Source organism: Triturus cristatus, chromosome 4_2, assembly GCF_964204655.1.
Source record: "Triturus cristatus chromosome 4_2, aTriCri1.1, whole genome shotgun sequence".
Lineage (NCBI taxonomy): Eukaryota > Metazoa > Chordata > Amphibia > Caudata > Salamandridae > Triturus > Triturus cristatus.
The window spans coordinates 422065603-422087549 of record NC_140586.1 but is presented as its reverse complement, the minus strand read 5'-3'; the positions used below and the strand labels follow the sequence as shown (position 1 = coordinate 422087549).

The window sequence follows — 21947 nt, the reverse complement described above, 5'->3', positions numbered from 1 at the left end:
CAGTGTTTACATAGGCCAAGCTTCCGGCGTGGCACAAGTAAAACAAAACCAATCTGAATTTATAATTTAGCTGCCAGTGACAGCGGGCATCCAATGCAGGTGCATGGATTGTAGCTCGTAAATATACGGTACAGCTAAGCTGTCCCTTAGCAGACATCTCACTGAAGGGTGGAGGGAGGTAGCTAGCTCTTGTGTTGACACATTCACTTGTTAGTAGCATTAGTGACTTTTTAGCTGGTCAGTAATGTTTATTATTGTGTCGTATGCTCAGTCATAACGTGTTTAATGGTCAGTACTTACAACAACCTTAACCAAGGGAGGTTCAGGATGACTGAGTCGGGGCAGAACCACTGCATGTGCTAATTAGTTTCATGAAGAATTATTGTATCTTAATCTTACAATAAAATCCTAAAATGCTGACCTGGTTTCAAGCCTGCTTTAACTAATGTTTCTAACCTAGAGTGCTGGAATTTTCAGTATTCATAGCAATGTTTTTTGTAGCCTGCTGCCTCACTTTACAAACTTGTGGCTCAGCTGGCTAGATCACTATTGACAGAAAATTAAAAATGTTTTTTTTTTTTAAATGGTACATCGTTTAACCAGGTTCATCAAATGTTCGTCTGAGAGGGGCCGAACCATGCCTGGTTTTTAGGTCTCGCTGAGTAAGCGTGCATGCGCTGCTCGGCAAGACTTTAGTAAGGGCTTTAAAAAAATGCTACCGCCGGCTACAGCTTGCAGTGCATGTGCGCGGGCTGGCGCTTCAGCAGAGGCGCCTTATGGCATGATTATTGATGCGCGCGCCCCACTCGCGCACATGCACTGCAAGCTGTGGCCAGCGGTAGCATTTTTAGCTTGCTAATCGCGGCACCGGTGCTTTACTTTTAACATTAAAAGTAAAGCGCGGGTGCCGCTATTATAGCAAAAGTAAAGAAATAGAAACAAACATCTATTTCTTTACTTTTGCTATAATCGCGGCACCCGCGCTTTACTTTTAATGTTAAAAGTAAAGCACCGGTGCCGCGATTAGAAAGAAAACAAGCATTGGCATAGCCAATAGGTCTCGCCTTTGGGACCTTATAAGTGTTTAGCCATGCAACAGTTGCATAACTAAATACTTATAAGGTCCCAAAAGCGAGACCTATTGGCTATGCCAATGCTTGTTATAATAGTGGCTGACCGTGGAACGATTTCCTGTTTAGATTAATCGTTTTTAAATGTATTTGCATTTTAATATCGTGAAAAGCTCCCTGCGCTGCATTGTACAACACCGAATCCCCCGGCATTAATTGTGATGTGTGAGGGAATAAAAACAGTCGGTTTTAGGGTGACCCCTGCAGCCGCAACGGGTGCTGAACTTAAGGTAGGGTGTCTGGAGGTGGGGGGCTAAGAGGGGGAGAGGAGAGAGCACTCTGTTTACAAGTAACATATGGTTTTAAAAGCACTTGCTGCTATTCCTTGTGCTTCCAGCAGTTTTCAGGCAGCAATAAAAAAAGCCAAGATAACTGGTGATTAATGTTTTTGCAGGAAAGGGATCTGAATTTTGTCTAGTGGCAGTCTAACACATCATAAAGTAGCCCAGAGAGTTAGTACGCCTGCTGTAAAGAACGTGTACATGCAGATCAAAGTACTGTATTTTATGTGGATTGCTCGGTGGGCTACCGCTTTTGCTATAAGGATACTTTTGTTACTGCAGTTCACAAGTTACAATCCTAATACAAAACAGTGACTTATGAAGTGGCCTCAAAAAGCTGCATGCAAACTACATAATATAAGTTAGGATGTTATGTTTTTTCCCCAGTTTCTCATTATCTATTCCTAATGATGTTAGAGATGAGCAAAAATAAGTTTTATTGTACCATTAAATAATTTTCAGGCTGTGGTTCATCCTCTGCCTCCAGCTCCTATTATTGTATATGTAAGTAGGCAGCGGGAAATGGGCCACATCCCATGAAAATGATCTTCAGGCAACAGGGCACAGCTCATTTATAGTTGCCACTTTTGGATCTGCCAGCCAAGAGCGTGGCTGTGTGTTGTTTTATTATAACTTTTCAACATAATGCACATTAGCCACAATGCTCTACAACATAGCTTAAAGACATTGGCAAAGCCAATAGCTCTGGCTAGAAACGTATAAGATCCCAAAGGCGAGACCTATTGGCTATGCCAATGCTTATTTGCGTTATATTTCTTATTTAAAATTAAGTTGATTTTTCCTTACTTAAGTTTGCCTGATTTGTTTTCTTCTTTTGTGCACTACGCTAAAAATCTTTTTCTAAGTGAATATACACTGTACCGGTCTATTTTACCATATATCTGGTTTAATATCCCATTTGTCTTTTATTTACTGTTTCTTTGCATAAAACCCAATAAAGCTCTTTGAACAAAAAAACCCAAAAAAACAGCATTGGACCAGTGCCTCCTGCAGCAAAGTGAGTGGCATTTTTGCTAAGAGCTTGCTCACTGAGTGGTGGTTGTCAGTGCCACACTCCTGTGTTGACCCTTTCCTCTTCAGACTAGTCAGTTTTCAACACTGGAACAGTTCTGCCTTTCATAGAAATACCCTGAGACAATGCCAGTGACCAATACATAACAGGTAATTTTTTATGACAATTCATGATCACTACCCTGCTTGCATTGCACGCACAAGTGCTGAAGCACTTCCCCACTTTGGTGTCTTGGTTGTGTGGTGGGTTTGGATGTCACAAAGTAGATGCTGCGGCACAGAGCAGGGTGGCAGGCCACCCAACGGTCCTATGCTGCCACCAGCCGCAGCACAAAGGAACCAGGCAACAGTAAGGGGCAGCATGAACTTGCTCACCCATTCACATACTCCACAGCAGCAGGAGGAGCCTGTTCAGCTCTGATGGGGATTAATGTGCTGTTGACAGAAGGATGAAAGCGAGCTCACGATATTGAGCCGGGCTGGGGCGAGAGTGGTAGATTGCTTGTGGTCATCCAAGCCATGACTCCTGTTTTCTCTATCCTTTGGTGAACCTAGTACTGGTGAAACTCTCTTTACGGTGGACCAACACACCTGAAAACTGCCCATATTTACAGACTGATGTTGGTGGTTGATGGCCCTAATATCTGGCAAAGCCCCAGAGTTAATACTGTGCTGCTTCACTCTCCTTCCACACATACCTCTTCATCCTCTTCCCACCTTCTGTCTGTGCTACTTCACCCTCCTCTCACCTGCCAGGTGTGCTCCTTGGCTCTCCTTTCATCTGAGATCCTACCTCCTCATTCTGCCCTCTTATTGCTTCACCATCTTCCCACCTTTGGTCCTTCGCCCGCCTCCCATCTGCCGTCCATAGTAATTCAAGCTCCATCCATTGGCTTTGCCAATGGGTTTAACTTTACAGTGAAAACATATGCAAACAGCAGTTGTGTAACTGTATCATTACAGCTACACCATGACCAAACAGCAGTGCATCAGCAACTCAACTGCAGTACTACAGCAATATGTGCATTATTAACCCCACAGTAAATAGGGTAACCATATAACATGAGGGAGCAGCTTTTTCAGTTCTAGACTTCTCATTATCAAATCATAGTTTCATGTGTGGCAATCCAGTTGTTTCATGTCAATTTTTTATTTCACTTTTGTATGGAGAACAGCCTGTCTTGGTTTAGCCCAGCAGTGCTTTTTGGGGGTAGAATCAGATTAGAAGTCCAAAGATGCCATTAATCTGGTAGGTGAAAGTTTAGTGGAGAAACATGGTGTTGTTACATGGAAGTGGTACCGTTGCTGACACTTGGCAAATTATTGGTGTCCAGTGCCGGACTAGAAACTCAATTCAGTTCTGGCAGAAATGTTCAATCCAGCCTCACATTGCAGGAGGCCGCACTTATAATGGACCATGGAGACATAGTTGAGTGACGGTAGCCCATATTGCTCTGAAAGCAGCCACCTAGCCTGCAGTTTGCCAGGAAAATTTCTGAGTGGTCCAGTGACCTGCCATGGTCTAGTGATTCTCCCGGGCAAAATGCTCTTACACCACATTACAATCTAAAGCTTTAAGAAAACCACACCCATTGCTTTTTCAGCACTTAACAATGTTGCTGCTTTATAAGATTTTTATCACCTTCCCTTTCTTTGTTTACATGAAGTGTAGTTGACTTCCACTCCTCGTTTAGCTACGGTTTTCTCTTTTACGTTTTCACGTAGCCCATTTGAAACTCTGCATTGACACTTTTTTATTTCTTATAACTGCCTCCAACAAATGTAACTTCTTGTTCTCATATTGCAGGTCCGGTTATATTTTATTTATTTATTTAATAAAATATGATATAGCGTAAACATGACCCCTTGCGGGTGTCGGAGCGCTTTACAGTGTTTAATGAGTTAAGAGTATAAAGAACAACATCCTTATCAAGGACGGCACGCGTTATTATAGAAGACTCAAGAGAGACAAACACAGAGTCCAAGACATACAAATTCCAGAATCAAGGATAAGCATGCGTGCGTGCAGGACTAAGGGGACACATAGTATACAGGAGCGGCGAGTGTGGATTCCATGGCAGAAATGTATTCAGCAGGATCACTTTAGCTTCTTTTTTGAATGAAGTTGAGGGGATCAGTCTGATTTCAGCGGGTATGGCGTTCCAAATTTTTGGGGCAATGCCTGAGAACGCTCGTTATATGTTTTCTTTTCATGGAATTACTATGGCTTCAGCAGTAGGGTGCTGGGGTGCCTCTAGAATCTACAACCACCTGATAGTTCCAATTTTTGGGCAAGATTTCTCGGAGTGTTGAAGTGTATGGCTATGTGGGCAATGCAAGCAATTTATAAGTGAATCAGTTAATTGAATAATCTACTTTTAATCTTTGTTGATTTGCATGTGTGTTTTGTCATGATATTTTGTGAAAATGTATCATGCATGGACTTCCATCCTGCGCCTGGAAACCAGTATTATGGGGTTTGAGGCAGCATTCTTCTTGACATTAAAACAGTTCATGCATAACAAGCGAAGGCATCCCAAAAGAAAACATTCGAATGGAAAGGCCATGTTTTGCTGTACTTTTAATTTTAGAACATTGTGTTTGGGGGCAGACAGGAAACAGCCCTGCCTGATAAATGTGTGAAGCCAGCTGCGAAAGGTTGTGTCTCCCGCCTGTTTTCAGTTTTACTCCCTTTCATTGGCTGATTTCCTAAAGACCACGAGGGCGTGTACATGGTGCCTATAGAATCTATGCTTCCGTAGGTTTCATGGAAGTTTATGCATTTCTAGTCACTAGAAGACGCCTAGTACATAGGAATGCTGTGTATTTTTCCTCTAGAAAGTTCCAGCCCTGGCCGCTTTTGTTTGTACCGTGACACACTGTACAGTTTCCAATGAGTGGAAGGAAGAGGCCATTAATGGAACGCCCGTGTTGGTTTCCTCAGTATAACCAGGATTGCTACACCACATATGTGTTTGCAGGTGTGGGCCGAACAATGGGCACTTTTCCTTCCAAGCAGCTGCCAGAGCAGCTTGAGGGGTCGGAAGCCAAACACGGTGTGGTAATTTCGACTGTGCGATAAGAGAGCGGCGATGGTGAAACGCGGGCCTGGGCCGATAACAAACGCACAGAAAGGCTTTCCTGCCTGCAGTTCTGAAGCACAATGCGCCTGCCCTGACTCAACTTGGTATGATCCAGTGGTAGAGAACGTGGGCGTAAACAACCCGCATTTGAAAACCACGTGTGAAAAAACGTGGTTTCTGAAAGTTGACTGACAAGTCATTCTTGTAGTGTATTTCTGACCTGTAAATGTTGAAATGTTTTCCAAGTGAAGCCGTGGTATTTAGGATGCCCCTTTATTCTTCCTTTGAACACAGGGCGACAACCCACAGTGACCTTGTGCTGCGCGCGGTGAAGGCTGGGATTCCCTACCGAGTTATTCACAACGCCTCCATCATGAATGCAGTCGGATGCTGTGGCCTGCAGGTAACTCCTCACGTGTGTAGTGCTGTGCACAGTAGCACATCGGTACATACGGTCCAATATGGACTGGATGGTCATGCATGGAGAAGGGATGAACGAGTTTGAGTGATGGGGTTGCAGGCGTGGCAAAATCTTGTTAAATGCTAAGCAATGTAAGGTTTTTCAAAGAACAAGAGCGACCCATATGTCCCTGTGAACTGGGTATTTGCATGAAGCAAGAGACAATGTTCACAAGGAACTCATTTTATGCACCATTATCAATAGAACAAGCAAAAAAATTACTCGCAATTAATTAAATTAACCTAAATAATGTTGAATCACGGCAACGATTAATTAACAAATCCAATGATTGTAATTTAATACACAGTCGAAGCCCAAGAAGAAAATGTCATTTGCTTCAGCCAAAGTAAATATGATTTATTTCTTATTCATCAAATACAAAAATATTTTAATTGTACTACAAGCACACATAGTGAAAGGGTGAAGTGAGTCCCAGTGAAGTGATCTTAGCCTAAAAGGTGAATATCAGTGAATTGGGGAAAGGTCATTAAAAACAACAAAGAGGAGCTAATACGATGAATCTTTCTCGCCATCTCTTTGTAATGTCGACGACGTTTCGACCCACTCTGGTTGTGGGGTCTCTTCAGGACAGGTTATCTGGGGACTATAGATTGTATCTGGCTCTAAGTGTTGTACCCGCAGCTGGAAACAGGACCTCTGGACGATGCAGGGTTGTATTATGCCAATTTAATACAGGGCGCATTCGAGTTAGCGTAACTCTGACGATACAGTGCAGATTATATAATGCGCATATGGTGATTCATACAATGTTACAGATTCGCGCTTCTCCTCTCCCCTGATAGACTTCAAGTCTATCAGGGACCCGCCGCAGTGATATCCGACCGGCTGATGCTTAACTCGTCATCCCCCGTATTTCGCCTTCCATGAAGAGACTGATTAATTGAGGAGAAGCGCAAATCTGTAATATTGTTAATTGTTAATATTGTAATATTAAAATTACCTCAAGTATCCTGAAAAGATTCTTTATTGAGCTCGTGGGAGCTTGGGGATGGTTAAAAACAGAAAAGATGATAAACGGGGCTGAGTGAGGAGTCCCCTGCATACACAGAATATGTTGACATGTTTCAGCCACTTATGCCCAGTTCGGGTCTGGTGCCTTTCTTCAGGATCTTGCTGCAGATCCCTTAAAGATGAAATGAAAAAATGTGCACACTTTCCCACAGGTGTCACTAATACCCACACTGCTTGTGATATAAATGTGAAGATTATGCTATTAATCGTAAACTGCATTCCCTCATGCATTTCACAAACTTACATACAATTCAGGTTTAATTTTCCCAGTCCCTGTAAATCTGGAAGAAACAAAATCAAAAACAAATGAAGCATAAAACTGCAGAGAGAGAGAAACACACTTGTAGTTTCTAAGTTCATTGATCTACAAACCAGGATACCATATCACCACTTGTGAGTGCTGTGACCACTTGAAAGACTTTGTCATGTGAATCATAATAGCCTATAAGTAGTTATTCATGTGCAAAGGACTGACGTAATATCTTGTATATAACTCATGCATAACCCAAGTGAATTGCACATACATTCAAAGGCACTTAAGGTAAAGTGAGGGAAAGATATACCTCTCAGTGGGCTCTCAAAGGCCCCATAGAGATTACTGGAGGAGAACAGACCCTGCAGTCACACACTGCAAATAAAACGTATGGGCAGGAAAGACTGGTGAAGAAATATCCAAAACATCAATGAACCAAACATCCTCCCCCATGGGTGGCCTAATTTACTTCACCAAGGGTTCAGTCCTTCAATGGAACCGAACGGCACATCCAATCCCTGCATACTGAAGTCTACATCTACCGGCGGGGTTTTGAATGCCAGAGCGGTTTGTTTGCTGGAGGCTTCTCCTCCTCTGCACGCACAGCGTTGGCTTAATGCCCTGCCCCTCATATGTGGTCGCGGTATAATGTTGCCACCCCTCGTTTGTACAATGAAAGGAAGCAGCCTGCTATGTGCCTATCTACATTGTTAGGTTTAGTGGTGATGTAAAAGATCAAAACTGTGAAACCGATATAAAAACTGTGATAGTAAAGAGGAGAGGTAAAGAATTATTAATATGACCATGAGGAAAGGTACTGGCATCCAAAAATCACCTAGTGGGCCTAAAGGAATTCAAACATAATGATTTAGTTGACTAGTATATAGGCTCTCAATGTCCAAACCCACCAGGATATTTTTTGTTTGATTAAAAGCTGTATCTTGTAGTAGTCTTAATAAGTCCCTCATGTCCTTCAGATATGAGGGTGTGCGTTGTACAACTGGTCGTAAAAAAGTCAACAAATTGAGAGAATGGCTCCAAAATAAATTCAATACCTGAAAAAATCGCCTGTCCTGGTGGGGGATCTTCTTCTTGTGGACCTTAGGGAGGATGTAAAAATATGGCGTGACAGAGTTTTGGTTTATCAGGAAATCAGCCTCTCTTTTGAAAATACAGTTCCCAATTTCTGCTTCATCCACCAGTTTTTGTATGACAATCGTCAAACATGTCGTTGGACCCTCCATCAATATCTTATAATGCTTTTCATTTGATAGCAGGCGATTGCAATCGGTGGTGTAGACCATGCCGAGTACATTTCCTGATGGCCATGACAGAATCCTTTATTCCTTTACTATAACTATTTGACACTGTCACTGTATTGATCGATTGACCATGCTTTCGACCACTTTAAAAACATTTATGCTGTATCTAATGTCACCATCAGGGACCGTCCCGCAGAGAAGTCAAGGGGCCGGATTCACAAAAGTAACTTACACTTTGAGTAAGTTGAAGGAGTTTACACTCTGGATTAAGTTGACTACTTTCAGTATTCACAAACTCCAATAAACTTACTACAAAAGAGTACATTTCATGTCTTCACACCCAGAGTAAAGCAACTTACACTTGTGTGGATGGGTGACATCTCTCTCTAAACCACTCCCAACCCTCCCCATCTTACTCCTCCCTAAACCTACCGCCCCTTCGGAGTAAGTATGCCCATTTTCTTGCCTATTTCCTGTGTCCTTCCTACATTTACTACTAAAATCTCTACTTGCATGTGTGGAGACTCTGAAGTCAGGGCACGGAGCTCCAGAAACATAGGTATAGGTAAAACTGCCCTTTTTGTAGTATGTTTTATAATACACCGGTAGTGTGTTTTGAAGTGCTAATTCACTTTGTGGAATGGGCCTAAAGAGTTTGAAAAGTGTAAAATGACAGCAGAGTTACAAGGTGCAGAAATGCAGGTGCGGGTCAGACTTTCTCCTTGTCTTCTGAGTATTGTAAACAACCACTTTGGAGTGGCTAAGCCTGGCATCTGATGAGCTTGAATATAAGAGAAGGAACAAAGGGCTATTTTAAACAGGTCCAGCACACGGAGCCCAATCATAAGTCTAGGTATAAAGATGTATGCTGTTCCTAAAGGGTGTGATTAGACAAAGAAAGGCCTGCAATAATCTATAAGTCAGTGAAGTCAGGAGAAACTTACTCCTTCAGGAAAAAGACCCTCACACATCCAGCCAGCTAGATGTCATGCTTCATCATCAGGTCTGCTCCAAATCGGGGCGGCGCTGCAATCCCCGATTGGCGCCCTTATCGGGGCCTTTTGATGGAGATCTTTATTCCTTTATGTCGGTTGGTGTAATGCGGGTGAGGGCCCTAGGTGTAGTGTGTTCTAATGAAACTTTAAAACAAGTAGTCGGGGCCCAAAATAACAAAAGTTTAATAAGCAGAGTCCCACTCTTGACTAAAACCAAAATGGAGCGCCTCCCTGCAATAAGGTAGTTAGGATGGCGCTAAAACAGGTCAACATGTTTCTTGCAATGGTTAGTTAAACCGCAATTCATCAGGACCAAACAAAAAAAGTTCACACACTTACTGGTAGTGATAGCACCTACTACAGCAATTACCACTCTTACAGCACCCTAATAAGTGGTTACTTATGTTGGAGAAAAACCTAAATGCACCTGGTAGAAAGAATGAAAACAGGCACATGATAAAAACAACATTGTATAACAGATTAATGATTGTAAGCCTTATGTTCTGTAAACCCTTAGAGTGATGTCAGGCAGCACTCTTGGTACAGTACAGTACAATGGTGATGAAAACAAGTGCTGTGAAAACTTTACACATGCGCTTACAGTGAGGAAAAAAGTGAAAAAAGGTTAAAAACACAGACTACTGCAGAAATAGCACACATGTATTTGTTCTAAAACAACCAATATCTGATTAAGAAAACTATTTCCTTTAGTCAAAAGGCCAAGGAGAGCACTCTGTGATTAAAGTACCACGGGTCACTAGTAAACTCACCCCATAGTGATGCGTCAGGGGCTCCAGCGAATCAGGGCCGGACTGTAACACTGAATAGTGCAGTGTTCTGTCATGGTACACAAGCAAAGTAATAGCGTTGGTATTCCGGCACGATCAAACGATAAGTGAGGCATAATAAACAAAATAAACGAAAGTAAACGGAAAACAGGAGCCATGTGACGTTCATATTACCGGTGAAAAATAGACCAAGGCTCTCGGTACATTAGAAGGTCCGGAAGGGCTCAAAGCCGTTAACACCTATAATTGGGTTTGTTTAACAACGTCGACCGCTCTCAGAGTTAGACCAGAAAGATTCAAAGTCGTTACCCCATTGAATCGGAATTGTAACAAATGTCGACTGCTCTCAACGTAGGACGGTAGAAACTACCAAAAGACGCTAGGCATCATGTGGAAAATAACCACGGTTCGCAACATTTACGAAAGGGAGATCGCAAGGAAATGTAGGGTGGAAAAAGAAGAAAAAGAAAAAGAAAACTTCATAAAAGGAACAGGCAGGGGTGGAGGAGTTGGATTAACAGTTCCCGAGCTGCAAAGGGTCCCGTTTGTCAGGAAATGTACAAAACGAAACGTTTCCACCCAATATCATAGAGCCCAATTATATCAAAACACCAATGGCGGTAGAATTACCAGAAAGAGTTAGTCAACCCAAAGAGAGTATAGAGCACAAACGAGCACTTACATGTTTCCTCGATACAGGAAACGTAGACTCCTACCCTCCGTCCAAGCCGATTCGGGGGACGCTGTCAAAAGCTGAAGGAGATCATAAAAAGGGAACCAGAGCCAATCGATGTACTCCGTTACTCAGAGTCTTGGGTGCGAGCTCCACTTCCGGGTGCGTCTCGATAGTGAGGACGTCACGTGTCAATCACGGGACATGAGAGGGCGGGACCAATGGTCACAAGCCGATCCCAGTGTGGGAGGTAGTGAAACAGCGCTAGCTGGGAGTAGCTGCTGGTGGAAATAACGAGGGCGGGCGTAGGGCCACCCGAGGGAGTATCACAGTCCACTTCAAATTCTAAGACCCCAATTCGGGCATATTACTGAATAAAATGTAGTTGACCTGTGGGTTATATATGGGAAACGATCGTATTTAGGAACCTAGAAGACTGCTCCATGGGAGTTCCTCATTTAACCCTTCCCTATGCGTTGACAGCCTCATCACCCACCTCTGTTCCAACTGGAATAATTTGTTTTTATTAATGTTCCTAACAGATTGCAGGACTATCCACTGAAGCGAGTCAGGAGAGTGTTGTTTTTCATAAAAGTGTGTGGTCATTTTTGTGTTCACTTTATTGCACCGGAAGTTACTCCTGTGCTAAATAATTCTGGTTTTGACTGGTCTTGTAGTCATCCCTATATAAGCGAGGTCACAAGGACAGGTGATCAAGTAAATACAGTTTGGGGTATTGCAGTTGGTATGAGTCCTGCATTCCCAGGTAACCCCATTAGGGAAAATGATATTCTTGGTGATCTTAGTCAGGGGGTAAACCACACACGAGCCACAAGGATAGTGCCCCATTACAGGGGGAAGGTGCCATAATGTGGACTGTGTGGTGACCTTGAGTTTTTGGGGTCCCGTATGTATCAGTCTCTCTTTCAAATTTGTGTTTCGTTTGAAGGCAAAACGTGGGGTAGTGATTGTAAGATCACCAGTTTGTAAGATCCCCCAATGCTTCTTAATGATCTTCTCTAAATGGTAAGAATTTGGGTTAAAGGTTGTCACACATGTAATAGAGTCATCCGTATGTCGCTCGCTAGGTTCAAGTAACCCCTCCCGATCATTGTTCCGGGCACGTTTGAATGACTTATTTACATCCAGGCTGTGATAACCCCTCTCGAGAAGATTTTTTGTCAGGATCTTAGATTCCTTTTTGAAATCAGTTATGGAGCTACAATTCCTCCTAATTTGGAGGAACTGTCCAAACGGTAGGTTCTGTTTAAGGGCACGTGGATGGTAACTGTGAAAATGCAAAAGGCTATTTCTGTCAGTGGGCTTACGGTAAAGCGTGGTACTCATCGTATGATTGTTTAATTGGATCAAAAGGTCCAAAAATGGGATTTGTTGATCAGAAATGGTGCCGGTGAACCTCAAGTAGGGGTTCAGAGTGTTAATCCAAGAGCAAAACTCTTCGCAGTGGGCTCGATCACCTTTCCAGAGTTCCAGAGTACCAGAATATCATCGATAAAACGCCTCCAGAGTAGAATGTTGGCTCTGTAAGGGTTAGTGGCACTCTGGATAGTTCTTTCCTCAAAAGCCGCCATGTAGATACAGGCCACACTTGGGGCGAAGGTGCTCCCCATCGAAGTGCCCTGTATCTGATGGTAAAGTTGTCCTTCGAATTCAAAAAAGTTCTCTGTAAGAGCTATAGAGGCACATTCAAGGATAAAGGGACGTGGGGTGACTGATTCCCAATCTAACCCACTAAATACGTCCTCAATAACATCAAGGGTTGCTCTCTGTAGGAAATTAGTATAGAGGGCCTCAACATCCAGGGTGAGGAGGAAATCAACTTCCCCCTGGTATTGAGAACCCTCTATCAACCTAAGGACGTCAGTAGTATCCCTCAGGAAAGACGGAGTCCCCTGTACTACTGGTTTGAGGAAGTGATCCACGAACCTAGAAAGGGGTTCCAAAAGGGACCCGATCCCAGAGACAATAGGTCTCCCTGGAACTGGAGAAGTACCCTTATGTATTTTCGGGAGGCAATAGAAATAGGGGATTCTGGGTTCACTGGTAACCAGAAACGCTGCCTCTTTTGTCGTTATCCATCCCTGGGTCTCTGCATGGAATACCATGGTTGTGATCAAAGTAGTGAGGCGAATAGTGGGGTCCTCCTTAATCGGAGTGTAGTACCTCCTATCGCTGAGTTGGCGCTCGCACTCAGTACGGTAATCGGTGGTGGACATAATCACAGTAGCGCCCCCCTTAACTGCTTGTTTAATAATTATCGAGAGGTCATCATTCAGCGACTGTATCGCTGCTTCTTCCTCATTGGAGATATTCTGAAAGGCCGTAACAGGGCGTATGTTTTCCCAATCTTTTAACACCGCCTGCTCAAAGGTCAAGACTTCATTGGGAACCATCCCACTATGAGGTGTAAACGTAGAGGGTTTGTGGAGGCCAGAGTCCTCACTCGGTTCACCAGGTTCGTCATAGAAGTAGGCCTTGAGGCGTACTTTACGGAAGAAGGCCTGTAATTTGCACATCTCCCTGAAGGAGTCAATTTTGGGTGTTGGTACGAAGCCCAAACCTTTTTGAAGTACTCGTTTCTCTGTCTCCAACAGCGGTCTATGAGAGAGATTCACTATTAGTGTCTCTTGTTCTTGGTCTGGCTACTGGTCTCCATTGAGGTTGACGGTTGGTCCTGCCAGTGTGCTCTCTATCTATCTGATGGGCTTGGTCATTAAAAATTCAGAACTTTTTTTTTTAGGCTTGGACGTATTGGTTTGCAAAACACAATAATCGACTCTAGCTAACTCAAGCACTTAATAAGTATTAATAATGAAATTGTTCGGTAAACTATGGTGTTTACCATTGCTTAATGTAGGCCCAGACTGTGAAATGTTCTGCCCCTGCAGGATCAGGGCCAAAATCTCCTTTATTTACACTTGTAAAGCAAACAGTGTGACACCGTGCTCCACAGAGACCTATATCAGGAAGGTGAATATTAATATCATACTTCACAGTCCAATAATAGGAACATATTGTAACTGGATATGGCAGACTGCACAGTGAGTCTGGTGTCCTGACTTTGTAAGGTCACTTCAGACTTAAAATAGTAGGTGTTGTTCTGAGAGTGAGCGGAACTGCCATTTTACACAGAGCCTACTATGGCGAAGCCCTGTTTCGCAAACATCAAGTCTCAGCATAGGGCCAAACCAGAGTCAAAAAGTGAACTACAGCAAATGGAATTTTATTCAATTCTGACGAGAATCAGAAACATAATCTATAAAGAGAGCTAAGGATTCCCATAAAAACACACGTTTTCGATACCAAGAAGTTAATTTTAAAATGAATTACACAAGTTTAAAAACTTTATCAGGATGAAACGACACCTGTAGTGATGGAAACACTATCTCAGCCCTACCTGATCTTAACATCTCTCAAGGATAGTGAAGTCACAGGGCCAAGTCACGTTTTGAAAGATTGAGGTCGTATCGTCTGAAAGAGCATTCACATTGGAATATTCCATATTTGAAAAGAGCCACTCCACTCTTTTCTCCTCGTTCTCTGATATTTTTTGGAACAATCAAGATTTGCTTACTAAAGGCAGAGTGCTAGATGATGGCTCTTTATTTCAACCTGCTTGTAAGTAAGATATTTGCCTTTGGGCAATCTATCCTATGCATAAAAGTTGAAAGATGCATGCCACTTAACTGGCTGCCAGTGATTGTTTCACATACACCCGAATAAAATCTCTTGGTTTCAGTTTTAGAATTGATCTCTTTACTTCATTCTGCCTTCTTTGAAAAGTTATAGTACTATTTTCTGTGAATATGTAAATTATATTGCGACAAACCAACCTAGACTCGACACGTAAGTTGTGCAGCATGGTCGTTTTGATCACTGTTCATATAGAATGTAGTGTACTAGCACAGGCTGTTGTGTTAATTACATTGAGGAACCACTGCATGCGTCAGCGTAAGGTGTGAGAGTTAAATTACTGCAGAACATCATGCTTGGGTAGCAAATCTCTGCCTGTTGTGGTAGGTGGTAGCACTCACCAATTGTTTCTCGATAAATTATGGATACTAATTTATTTATTTTATTTCTTGAAGTATTTACCCAGCGCAAAATTAGCCGCAAGAGCGAAGAAGCTCTTTACAAGTAACAATAAAGCAGTGGTGGTGGAACAATTTTCAGAGCGGGGGTGCTGCCATTAATAATCTATCACTGAACTCATAGGGATTGTGAAAAATCCAAGCGTTATTCAAAAACACACAAGTGTAGTAGATGTGCCATGTACATTCCCCCCAGGAGAGTGGTGAGGTTGTAGTATGTAGCTGGTTTTGCATTTTGGCGCACTGGTGGGGTAGCTCAGTGTCATTTACAGACAGCACATTTTCCATTGAAATGACAACTAAATTTGCATAACATGCAGTTATACTAGTAAAACTATGTAGCGCACAAATGACAATGTGTGGAAATTGGGTTTCAGTGCAAATTGAGCATTTGCACATCACCAAGTAAAGTGTCATGAATTGTTTTGATCCTATTAAAATTGTGTTTCCATTCCACTTAAGAATTACAAAACAGTGCTTAATTTGTGTGTTCCTAACTGCTGATATAATTTGAAATGTGTGTATAGCTCATTTCCGGATATTTACATTTTTTTTTAGAAAAAAACTGACATGCTACAGCCTTTTCTTTCCTGCACCCCAGTAGGAATGTCACCTAGATCACTTTTACAAACTCCTCTCACTTTGTAGTCGGAGAAATAAAAGTACACCCTAGTTTCTGAATTAGCAGCAATTTGGGGGAAACCGTAGCCTGATATTTGACTTTGTCTTTGAAAATTCAGCACATGTGACAAAGTAATCACAAAATGTACAGACCTCTTTATTGCCCGTTCATCTTCTGAAGCCCAGCATGGTTAATTCTGGGGGTGCTGCTGCACCCCCAGAAGCCCTACTTCCAGCACCTATGCACCAAGGCAACCGGAGATCTGATGACTTCCTCCTGGCACTATCCATCCTTCTAGATCTTCATGGTGCATAGACACTGGGGGGAGGGGTGCAGAGGTTTACTGCACCCCCACATATTCTTGTTTGTGTGCTGTGTAGTGGTATCAGTAATACTTGAATGCTGGTGTTCATTTCAGTGGAAAACATGAAGTCTCCAAATGACAGCGGCCTACCAATTCATGTTTCAGTAAGGTGCTTGTGACAGGGTGCTCCAGAATGCAACACCACCGCCATGCTTCAGCCGCACCACTCTAGCTGAATGGGGCGGGGCTGATTAGTGACACTTGTTCTTTGTGTGATGCTTGCATTTTTCACAATCCCTACGATTTCAGGGATGTAACATTGAGGATGGCACCTCCACTTTAAAAATGGTTCCAGCACCTCTGTCCACGTGGTCCCCAAGCTGCTTATAACTTGCATATGTTTTGGAGATGCAGCTCGTCACACTTGAATCTTTAGAGGCCACATCTACTAAATATGAAATTGAGCAGAGAAGGAGGATTTTGGACAGATGATGTGAGCAGACTTGGAGATTTGTTGGATCAGCGTGTGATTAGCAAAGCATTGGGTATTCCGAAAGACGATCTTTTGAACTAAGGCAACATCAGTGAATATTTAGGTGTCCAGATGTTTTCACCGAACACATTTGCCACGTGAGAATGCTCTCCAATTTTAGAATTCCCAACCAATTAGCATGAGCGTTTACCCAACGTTGCTGTTTCTAGGCTATCTAGACCGGCGTTGGAAGCTATCTTGTGGTGAAATCGTTTGTTATAATTTTTCTGCTGGCTACCAAGAAGGAGAACTTTATCAAATGGCAATAACTCCCAAACATATTGACCAAATACCATGTATGCAGTGCGGCATTGGTTTTCTTTTTGCAAAATACCAGATAGTATTTTGTCATTATTTGTGGTAAACAAGTGTCCCGAGATCTTGGGGAAGCATGGGTTCTCCTGTAATTTAAGAGTGTAGTGCTTTCACAGATGGGATGGCAGTGATCATAACAAATCCACATATGCTTTTAGTTTGTTGTTTCCTCTTTTTCATTGGCTTCTCGCCCAATTTTAACGAGCAGATCTTAACTGCGGTTGCAGGAGCACGTGCCCTCCTGTTTATAAAGGCATCCAATGAAACAAGTGCAGGGTCATCCCCAGTGAAATAGGGCATGCGCAGGGATCTCACCCGCCCCGCGCGGTGGTTCGTTTGTTAGCTGTCACTGCCGTCACTCGAACAATTGACCGATTTACTCACAAAATCAATGAAAACGAAGCGAAAGGCTATCTGCTATGCTCCAATAAAATTGTCAGTAATGCATGAAACAGCTCGTCAGTTGAAATTTAGTAAAAATAGACATAAATGTACATAGTAAATATAGACATAAAGTTTCAAACACCATATTAGGGCCAAAGGGCATGGTCGTGAAAATAGATTATTCCATTTGTTTCCACTGCATCTATCTTGGCCAGCCCTCCCTCTCTGCAGCTTGTGTTCTAATTGTGTATTGTATTTGATAGCGCTTACTACCCCCGACGAGTCAATGAGCTTCACTGTGACTAGCGCATGTTAGAAATGGGGTTTCTGGTTGGCTAGGGTATGCACCTCAATTAGGCAGAACCCACCACTCTAGTCAGGGCAAGGGAGTTACACACACAATATAACCCCAGCTCACCCCCTTGGTAGCTTGGCAGAGTAGTCTGGTTTATCCCAGAGGCAATGTGTAAAGTGTTTGCGCAAAACACACACACACCCCAGTGACACACTAGGCACACCGCAAATAGAGACTCCACACAAGGTTATATAAAAATATCCTTTGCATTATACGTAACTCACATAGGCCACAATCACATAAATCACTGTGCCATGAGGCACGTGCCATAAAAATGAATATAAAACACATAGATCATCAATCTCTTTGCCAACCGGGCGATTGTCATCATATCACAGGTAGGGCAATAACATAAAGACATATATACTGCCCTTGTCATAAGTAAAACGTATAGGGCACTGAAGTTATCACCTGCGAGAGACCTTTGTAATGCACATATCACAAAAACAAAACCCTCATTTTGCTGCTCTTGCCACTCCCATACACATTGTTACATCAGGTCACCACAACAGTAAATAACCTTATAGCATTAGGACATGACATATGACATAAATGCTGACATCAGGACTAAAACCATGCAGAAATTGTAGGCCGCTGAAACACAGTGACGTCATCTGACCAACATGCCCCCAACAGTGAGATGCAGCTGCCCACTAACCTGTGGTGCAGCCGCTTGGACTAAAAGCAGCAGGGGCCCGTCCTGGACTTGCCCCGCAAAGGCCACAGGAGCAAAGCAATGCCCCCAAAGGTGTACAATGCGTCAGCTGCCTGCGATCATGTTGTGTAGCTGCTGGTAAACTGAACACATAGGATACCTCAGTCTCGCGCATCCAACCCCATACCAGGCCTGCCCACCTGTGTCGTGGGCACGGCGAGGGGACTGGAATAACAAGGGGGCCAAGCAGTACCTCCGTGGAGGATTTCCGCCCACTTGGCTACTGGGATAGTGAAGTCACCAAAGGGTACACCCCATTTGGAAGTAGCACCCACGGTGCTAGCTGGTAGCGAGTGCACCGCCCTGGTGCACTCTCACTGATCCACTTGCTGGCCCGTACCTTATTTGAACCAGGTGGACGGTGGCAATCCAGCCCCTTGCTCCAGTTGCTGTTTCGTAGGCGAGACGGGGACGGAGCACCACCACAGCGTTGGCAGCCCTCTTCGGGTCTCTGATGCGAAGGGCACGAGGCTCTTTGCGTTTTGCTGATGTTGGCCTGGTGCAGCTGGGAGGCTCCTGCTTCCCGCGCCACACTCAGGCTCTGCCTTCCGTGACCCTCAGCGTTAATGCTTGGTTGCCAGGGACAACACAGGGAGCCTCCTGCCACGCAGGCTGCTGCCAGGTTGTTGCGGCCTTTATAGTTGCCCGATCTTCTCGCTGCAGTTCGGTAGGCGGTGTCAGGGCAGTGATCCTGGAAATGCGAGGCAGCTTCCCAATGAGTCATGCCCAGGCGTTTTTTTACAGCAAATTCTTGAGCCCAATGGCTCAAGAAGAGTGCACGAACTCTTCAGCAGCGCAGGGGAGTTCAGAACGGCACTAGGGATTTAAAAATAAATTGAATCACCAGAATTCTGCCAAACTTGAGTGCAAGCATCAGAATCCTGACAAACTAAGTGCAAGCACCAGAACTTTCCTGAGTCAGATTCATGTATGCAGCCTATTAAGCTGCAATGGACATCCTCCCATCTCTCTAAATGCGGACTAAGTCTTCTCATCCCTGCGATGAGTCACCCAGGCAAGGCAGGGCACAACTAAACCCTCCTAGTGACTGTCTAGAGTGACTGTACACTCCAGCTCCTGTCACTCAAACACCAGATGCTGAATACACAAACAGCCAGAGGCACACAGAATGGTAAAGTAAGAAAATGCCCACTTTTAAATGTGGCATTTTCAAACACAGAATTTAAAAAACACCTTTACCAAAAGGTGCCTTAATAAATTCTGAGTTCAGAGAGCCTAAACTCAATTTTTCTATCTTGTCCCTTCTGTGAGTTACACCTGTAAAATTGTTACAGTGCAGCCCCAATGATAAGCCTATGAGACAGATAGACTTTCAATAGTGAAATACGAAATACACAGTATTTCACTAAGAAGGACATGTCTTACACACCAGATCATGTCCTACCTTTCACATATACTGCACCCTGCCCATGGGGGTACCTTGGGCCTACTTTAGGGGTGCCTTACATGTAAGGAAAGGGAAGGTTTGGGCCTGACAAGTGGGTGCACTTGCCAGGGCAACATGGTAGTTTCAAACTGCGCACGCAGACATAACATTGGTAGGTCTGAGACCAATTACAGGGCTACTTATGTGGGTGGCACAATCAGTGCTTGCAGGACCACTAGTAGCATTTGATGCACAGACCATGGCACACACCGTGCATGTTACTAGGGACTTAACAGTAAATCAAATATACCATCATGGATAACCAATCATTGTCATAATTTATACAGAGAGCATATGCACTTTAGCACTGATCCACATTGGTAAAGATCCCAGAATCCTATAGCCAACAAAAACAGGGTCAGAAAATAGAAGGTGAAAGCCAAAAAGTTTGGGGATCAACCTGTCGAAGGGGCCAGGTCTAACAGCACCCTACTCTGGAACCTAAGGTTAGAGCTAATTAGGTACTATAATTAGTAATATGTGCTTCCTTTTTCCTTGTTGATTAGTTGTGGTAAGTTGGTTAAGTTTGTGCGCTTGAGATTTTATGCAATTACTGCAGTGTTTTGAAAGGGATAAATTGATTGAAGTGAAATTGTAAAGGGACGTTGTGAGATGTTAATGGGAGTGCTGGATATGCCTACAGATTAGTTGGATAAATTAGGTAAAGGAGGGAAGAGGTTTGAAAGAAAGTTTGGAGGTGCATAGTAGTCAGAGAGGTTTAGGATGAGTCAGAGTGTGGCGGAACGTATAAAGTTTGAAGGGAAAAAAGTGTTTTTTGTTTTTTGGGGGGAATAATGCACTGTTTCTTCTCCGATTGTGACTCTCCTTGACGTAGTTTTGAGTGCACACATATATTGTGTGTGGGGGCAAAACTCATGAAACGCAGTTTAAAAAACAACCTTTCCTAAGCACATGGGCCCTCATTACGATGTCTGTCGGAGTTGACTCCGACAGACGCTGTTGAGGATTGGGAACTGACCGACCTCAGGTCCGCGGTTCTGACCACATTATTTGGATGCGACCACACATGGTGCGGTCGGAAACTTCCATTTCTTAATGGGAGCTTGTGCGGCATGCACAAACTGAGTTTTTGAACATCCCTGCACCGTCTGGTGCCTGCCACACAGTGCAGGGATGTTCAGGGGGCAGCCCATCTGCGCTGGGCCAGGGGGCTCTGCTAGGGGCCCCCAGTGTTGCTTTCCAAAAGCCTTTCCATGTCGGGAAGGTCGCCATGGAAAGGCCGTCAGAACCTGACATCATAATCCCAATGGCGAAGGGATTATGAGGCCTTTCCAACTGACGGGCTCCATGAGCCCGTCGGAAAGCATCAGTCGGTCCCTCTGACTGGTGCCTCCGACCACACGCATCACAATCCGTCGGTCAGACTGCAGCAGTAGATGCAGTTCAGACCACAACCGACAAGCAGTCAGTTGCAGTCTGAACCGCACTGTAATTAGGCCCTCCGTGCAGAAGCAACATAGCGCCAAGTTATTGTTCGACACAAATTAAGGACAGCACATTATTTAAGTGCTAAATTGTGATACAAAGGGAGGCAAAATAATGGAGATAAGTATGAAACCTTCATATCTCCCAAACCTATATTTTAAGTAGGTGGTGTTGCTCTTCTGTGACACACTGTGGAGATGCTCATGTGCCCATACTTGGACAAATAATTGAAATGGATATGGCCGTGCAGCAAAGCCACCCCTCCCCAAACCATGAGACTTCTTTTTGTACTTCAGGGCAGAGGGTTTACATTGTGCCTTGAATCTCCCTCTTTACAATTGCCACAACTGAGCATGGTTTTTGACTGTGGTAAGCAGGCTTTGATGCAGGTCACACCTTGCATCTAGCCCCCTTGCCTCGGTGTCTGTGTGCTTGTGCATGTGTGTCTTTTGGGGTAAAAAAGTTGTTGGATGAAAGAGTGGAATAGCACAACCCAAAACGGAGGCGAGTACACAGTTTGTGCTAACATATAGTGATAAATGTTGGATCTGCATTTTTCCTGATATTTGAGGCTGATTACGATGCAGCCGTAAAAGGCTCCGACCCTTGGTTGGAGCCTTTACGGCTGCATCTTAATTGGCCAGTCTGTTTACTTTATGACCACCTCATTACGATGGAGGTGGTCGTAAAGTAAACCTGCTGGTCATTCCGGCTGGCTTACAACAG

At 43.7% G+C, this 21947-nt stretch overlaps 1 protein-coding gene across 2 annotated transcripts in view; it reads left to right on the top strand.

The window, feature by feature from the left end:
* DPH5 (diphthamide biosynthesis 5) overlaps positions 1-21947 on the top strand; it is a 344961-nt gene that overhangs the window by 165107 nt on the left and 157907 nt on the right. For both annotated transcript variants that reach the window (XM_085601905.1, XM_085601906.1), the window contains exon 3: positions 5821-5929. In XM_085601905.1, coding sequence (XP_085458031.1) covers positions 5821-5929 — 109 coding nt within the window. The remainder of the gene's footprint in view (positions 1-5820; positions 5930-21947) is intronic.